We start from the raw sequence: 7,149 nt of genomic DNA, 5'->3' as shown, positions 1-7,149 counted from the left end.
ACTCATATTGCTGAAAATACCTATGAATACTAGGAATTTGGAACTTCTGCTTTTCCTGGCTCACTTTGTAAATGAAGTATCATTCATACAGTACAAAAATTTGTGAATGGGATTGCTGTGGTAAAACTCTGAATTCTTATAATACTCTTCATATATAGGAGAAAACCTCTTATAGAAAAATGATGCTATAAAAGTGATCCACATAACAAATTCTCTTACCATCACAGGAATCTTCAAAAATACCCGTAATGAAGGAGAATACCGTGAATGTAAATAAAGTGATAAAACTTTAAAATTTGATTCTTCTTTACCATTAGACAAAATTATGAAATTAATTCATATAGATAAATATATTTATTAGTGTAATGAAATGACAGTGGTAAATCTTTTACATGTGCCAATTTTCTTTGCAGGCATGAAAGCAGTCATACTGGAGAGAAACCCTTTAAATGCACTCTATGTGGGAAAAACTTCCCCTATATCACTGTTCTTATATGGCATAAAAGAACACACACTGGAGAGAAGCCTTACAAATGTAATCAATGTGGTAAAGCCTTTGCAAAAAGCAGTCAGCTCATACAGCATAAAAGAACACATACTGGAGAGAAACCTTATGAATGTAACCAGTGTGGTAAAGCCTTTGCACAAAACAGTCATCTCATAAGCCATAAAAGAACACACACTGGTGAGAAACCTTATGAATGTAATGAGTGTGGCAAAGCCTTTGCAGAAAACAGTCATCTCATGAGCCATAAAAGAACACACACTGGAGAGAAACCTTATGAATGTAATGAGTGTGGCAAAGCCTTTGCACAAAACAGTACTCTCTTAAGCCATAAAAGAACACACACTGGAGAGAAACCTTATGAATGTAACCAGTGTGGTAAAGCCTTTGCAAAAAACAGTCATCTCATGAGCCATAAAAGAACACACACTGGAGAGAAACCTTATGAATGTAACCAGTGTGGCAAAGCCTTTGCAGAAAACAGTACTCTCTTAAGCCATAAAAGAACACACACCAAAGAGAAACCTTATGAATGTAACCAGTGTGGTAAAGCCTTTGCACAAAACAGTACTCTCTTAAGCCATAAAAGAACACACACCAAAGAGAAACCTTATGAATGTAACCAGTGTGGTAAAGCCTTTGCAAAAACCAGTCATCTCATGAGCCATAAAAGAACACACACTGGAGAGAAACCTTATGAATGTAACCAGTGTGGCAAAGCCTTTGCAGAAAACAGTACTCTCTTAAGCCATAAAAGAACACACACCAAAGAGAAACCTTATGAATGTAACCAGTGTGGTAAAGCCTTTGCACAAAACAGTACTCTCTTAAGCCATAAAAGAACACACACCAAAGAGAAACCTTATGAATGTAACCAGTGTGGTAAAGCCTTTGCAGAAAACAGTCATCTCATAAGACATAAAAGAACACATACTGGAAAGAAACCTTATGAATATACCAAACCTGATAAAGCCTTTGCACAGCAGAGTAGTCTCCAAAAACAGGAAAAGACACACAGTGGAGAGAAGCCTTGTGAGGGTAATTAGTGTGATAAAGCCTTTGCATGTAACAATCATCTCCTAAGACAACAGCACATTCTGGAGGGAAACCATATGAATATAACTATGTGGCAAAGCCTTTGCACATAACATCTCCTAATACATAAAAGAACACATACTGGAAAGATGTCTGACTGTAACCAATGTGAAAAAACTTTTGGATTTAAGAATAATCTCCACACTCATGAAGGAAACCCTAATGGACAGAAAGACTGTGAGTGCTTTTAACATGGTGAAACCATTCCACATTTGTATAATCTTCATCATCATGAAAGGATTCATAATAGAGGAAAAACTTATGAATGTGTTAAAATGGTGAGGCCTTGAACAAATCTAGAGTCATCATCATCATAAAAGTATCCTTACTGGAGTGGAATTCTGTGAGTATAAGCAATTTGGAAAGGCCTTTGTGTACTTTGGTCCACTGAGATCCAACAGAACTGTAAAACTAGCTCAGTGGAAATGACCTCCCTTTTCTGAAGGGAACATGCAACAGTACTATATAATAAGGGGCAATAGGAACGGAGGGTAGTCATTGGGCAGAGAAGGGAGAGGGATTACTATTGGAATTTAAAGTAAATAAACTTATTTTTAAAAAGAATACAATTAATGGTGAATATCAATTACATGTAACAGTATTATATAATAAGGTGTTTATGGAAGACTTATTGATAATCCTGATTCTCAACATTACTGTTTTCAATTGCCTCAGTTTACACAAGAAACTTTTAGTCCAGTGAATGAATATGTAGGGAATGGTGAACTAACACCAGCCAGGAAGTTCTCTGAGAGTATCACAACAGTGGTAGCCTGTAGAAGTTTCTTTGTGTACACATACCTATTGTTCCAGGGGTTCTATTGAAAACCATCACAACCCAGACTGAAGTTTGAGATGTGAGGGAGGAGGCTTTCTCTTGCATGTATGACCCTGCTGCTGGCCTAGTTGTATAACCATGGCAAGGGTGAGTTTTCTCTGCCTGACTTCATCTGGAGAGTGCCTTTAGACATAGATGCCAGCAACCAAAATTGATACATGGCCTTTGACACAGATCCCTGATTACTCCCCTCCCTTCAAATATAGGAAAATGAGGTTCCATGTTCTTTTTCACATGATAGGAATGTGCTGTTTAATGCAAATCAAGCATCCTTGAAGTGCCCTGTTTTAAACAATTATCTACACCTATCCTTAGAGCATCCCAGTCACTCCCTAAGGGGTACATACCCTCTGTTTTCTGGAATTAAAGTTGAACTTACTTTCTGAGGTGGTTCCCAGAGTGTTCTGATCACTGTTATGCTTGGGTGGCTTCCAAGCTTCCTCATCTTCTGGGTGGCTTCCTCATCTTCTGGGCCTCCTTCCTTCCTGGACTGGTGGGAAACAGCCTCCAGGCAGCAAGAGAACCACGTTCTCTGAAATGCTTGTGAAAAAAATGTTTCACACTTCATAGCATTTCAAATTTCACATGTTTCTTGATGTGAGATGGTAAATCAAACAGTGTCTTTGGGGTGAGACTCTCTAAACTGAGTTATAACTATTGTTTATTTCACAGTAAGCTTACAGGCAAGCTTCATAGTATGAAGTCTTCTGAGTTGAGCACAGTGGCCTATGCAGAAGTAATAAGAGCAGAAATTTTATTTCCCTCATTTTAATAGCTGAGTAGTGTTCTGATAATGTGTGGATGGATGGGAGAGGAGGGGGACTCCCCCTTTGAGAGGATTAGGGGAAAGGGTTTGGGGGAAAGAGGGAAGGAGTATGGGACCAGTAGGAGTTGAGGAAGTGGCCTTTAAAAAGGGATATACAATGAATAAATTGTGAAAAAATAAAAATGATTAATAAAATACAAATTAATTAGAAAAACAAAACTTGACAGCAAAAATTTGAGTCCAGTCTGGGTACCCGCCCTCCCTCAAAGAAAAGAAAGATGATATAAAGAAAGCAAAGAACAATAGAATCTTTGTCTTTGCCACCTTTCTTCCTTGTGAGCTCATTTTCTAATCATTACCTAATGGAGACCCATTCCACAACTCCCCTTCCAGTAGCACCCTCCCTCCCTTTTCCCCCTATCTTCTTCCCCTCTTCCACTGAAAGGGGGAGCTCTCTCCACCATTGCCATCTTCCCCTAGCTTCTTAACGTCCATAAGGAGGACATGGAACCTCTTTGTCTGGGGCCTGGCAAGGCTACATCACTGGGGGTGAGTAATCAAGGAGCAAGCAACTGAGAATTTTTTTTGAGAAGTGTTTTATTATTTTATTACTACTACTACTACTATTATTATTATTGTTGTTGTTTATTAATTACATTTTATTAACTCTGTAATAAAAATCAATAAAATAATCAATAATAAATAAATAAATAATAAATTCTATGGAACTGAGAATTTATTAAAAAAAAAAGAAAAGACAGCCCAATAATCTACCTTAGACACATCTTTAAAATAACATAATATCTTCCACAAGCAAAACAACATACATTTTACTTTTTTTGGGCCACTAGAGAAAGAGAGTGGCCCTTCCGAAAAGTAAAGCTTGAACACTTTAACAGCCTTGAGTTTATTACTTTCATATTTCTATATCTGAGATTTTATTTAGTCTTCCCATGTCATCCCGAGCGAGGTATCCCAGAAGCAGAAAGACAGGCCTGGTAGAGACTCACTTATAAGGAACTTTGAGTCATATCATGCAGAATGAACATGTGAAAATTTGCAGAACAAGAAGGAGGACCTTCGGGAAACCGCTCAGTCCTCACCCAGAAAGCCAATGTGATGTACACGGGTGGGGGGGGGAGCGGGATAAGAAGTGAAAGGACAGGGACCTACCAGAGAGGGCCTCCGAGAGCCTCTGTCTAACAGGGTAGCCAAGCAGATGCGGAGACTCGCAGCCAAACTTTGGGTAAAGCACAGGGAATCTTATGAAAGAAGGGGGAGCTGGGAAGACCTGGAGGGAACAGGAGCTCCACAAAGAGAGCGACAGATCAAAAATTCTGGGCCCAGGGTTTCTTTCAAGGAGTGATACTCCAACCAAGAACCATTCGTGGAGATACCTAAACCCCATACTCAGATGGAGCCCGTGGCAGCTCAGCCTCCAAGTCAGCACCCTAGTAAGGGGAGCAGGGGCCATCTCTGATATGAACTCTTTGATTACCTCCCCCTGAAGCAGAGTGCAGTGCTAGCAGGCCACAGAGCAAGACAAGGCAGCCAGTCCTGATGAGACCTGATAGGCTAGGGTCAGATGGAAGGAGGGGAGGATCTCCCTATCAGTTGTCTTGAGGAAGGGTATAGGAGAAGATGAGGAAAGGAGGGTGGGATTTGGGGGAGATGAGGGATGGGGCTACAGATAGCATACAAAGTGAATAAATTGTAATAATAAAAATAAATTAAAAATTCATAACGAAATATTTTAATAAAAAAATAATATACTTTCACTTAAATAACAGATTCACTAATAAAATTATTATAAGCAAACATGTTGATCACATTTGAGTGAACAGACAATAATATGGAAAATAAAAAGGGAATTTCATTAATAAATAAATAATGTGTCTTGAGAGATGGCTCCTCATTTAAGAACTCTGGCAGTTCATGTAAAGGATTTTGATCACTCAGTCAGAGGCTCAGAATTTCCCGAAAGCAGTGCATGCCTGTGGTTGGTGTAAGGGCATACAACCAGGGACACACAAGAAAACATTAATTAAACACTCATACTCATGTAGGAAGACTAAATAAATTCTCAATGGTATAAATATGAAAGTAATAAACTCAAAGCGGTGATAATGTTCAAGCTTTTAAATTTTTTTTTTCAGTATAATGGCCCAAAGAGTAAAATGTCTGGTTTTTTGTTTGTTTGTTTGTTTTTGGCTTGTGGAAGATATTATGTTATTTTCATGATTTCTAAAGTAAATTTTTTGGGGTGATATATATATATATATATATATATATATATATATATATATATATATATTTTGGTAAAGAAATTCTCCATTGCCTGCTCTTTAATTACTCACCCCTTGGGATGCCGCCATGGAGGAAGAGGATCCATGCACTCCTGATGGGACTTAACAGGCTATGTGAGATGGCAATGGTGAAGCACCCCCCCTTTACCTGCACTAGGAAAAGGGGAGAGGAGGAAGAAGGAGGGATGGTGGGACTGGGGGGATTGGAGGAAGGGGGTTTCAATCAGGCTATATAACAAGAAATTGTGAAAAAAAATAAGAACTAAAATCAAATCAAATCACTGATAAGACTTCCACAGTCTTGAATTCTCTTACCAGCATGGGCATAGTATCTCGCTACTTTGTGTAAGAACAATTTCAGAAGATCCATTGCCTATTTCTGGCCCCTGCAGACAATAGGCATGCATGTCATGCACAGACATACATAAAAATAGTAAAACTGTTTAAATGTTTCCAAGACTGCTATGAGTTGCCCCATTCTGAACACTATGAACACTTCTGGGGGGAAAAAAATCAAAGGTGGTTTGAAAACCATGTTACCTATGAAATAACTCATTACGTAAAAATCCCAATGCAGAAATACCTCAAAAAATAAAAACCACAATTTTTCTTTAATTATAATTATTTAATTTTTTTAAATTTAGAATTAATGATTTATTTACTATTTATTTATTTTATTTATAATTATTTAATTATCATTATTTTTATTAATTACATTTTACTCACTTTGTATCCCCCCGTGGTTCCCTCCCTCCTCCTGTCCCAATCCCTCCCTTCCTCAGCCCTCTGCATGCATGCCCTTCCCCAAGTCCCCTGATAGGAGAGGACTTCTTTTCCTTCCTTCTGATCTTAGTCAATTAGGTCTCATCAGGAGTGGCTTCCTTGTCCTCTTCTGTGGCCTGAAAATGCTGATTCCCCCTCCGAGGGAGGTAATTACAGAGCAGGCCAATCAGTTCATGTCAGAGACAGTCCCTGTTCCTATCACAATGGAACCCACTTGAATACTGAACTGCCATGGACTACGTATGTGCAGAGGTCTTAGGTTATCACCATGCAGAGTCCTTGGTTGGAGTAACAATCTCAGGAAAGACCCCTGTGCTCAGATTTTTTGGTTCTGTTGCTCTCCTTGTGGGGTTCCTGTCCTCTCCAGATATTACTGTTTCCTGTTTCTTTGATAAGATTCCCTGCACTCTGCCCAAAGGTTGCCCATAAGTCTCAGGATCTGCATTGATATTCTGCAGGGCAGAGCCTTTCAGAGGTCCTCTGTGTCAGGCTCCTGAATTGATCCCTCTTTTCTCCTTCTTCTGATGTCCAGCCTCTTTGCCTTTCTGGATAGGAATTGAGCATTTTAGCAAGAGTCCTCCCTCTTGATTAGTTTCTTTAGGTGTACAGAGTTTAACTTGTACAACCACTCTAGAAAGCAATCTGGCGCTTTCTCACACAACTAGGAATAGCACTTCCTCAAGATCCACCTATACCACTCCTAGACATATACCCAAAAGGGGCTCAAGTACACAATAAGGACATTTACTCAACCATGTTTGTAGCAGCCTTATTTGTAATAGCCAGAAGCTGGAAACAGCCCAGATGCCCCTCAGTGGAGGAATGGATGCACAAATTGTGGTATATCTACACAATG

General features: G+C 39.1%; 1 protein-coding gene across 1 annotated transcript; it reads left to right on the top strand.

Annotated features, from left to right (window-relative positions):
• Positions 1–429: 429 nt before the first annotated feature.
• LOC132650878 (zinc finger protein 135-like) lies at positions 430–1,452 on the top strand (the record flags this gene model as incomplete). The annotated part of the gene is made up of 1 exon (XM_060376213.1): positions 430–1,452. A coding segment is annotated over one exon (1,023 nt), but the record flags the coding sequence as incomplete, so codon positions are not given.
• Between the last annotated feature and the right edge of the window lie 5,697 nt (positions 1,453–7,149).

Source organism: Meriones unguiculatus, assembly GCF_030254825.1.
Source record: "Meriones unguiculatus strain TT.TT164.6M chromosome 13 unlocalized genomic scaffold, Bangor_MerUng_6.1 Chr13_unordered_Scaffold_34, whole genome shotgun sequence".
Taxonomy (NCBI): domain Eukaryota; kingdom Metazoa; phylum Chordata; class Mammalia; order Rodentia; family Muridae; genus Meriones; species Meriones unguiculatus.
Note: the sequence above shows the minus strand (reverse complement) of the source record. Positions and strands in the feature narration are given on the sequence as shown.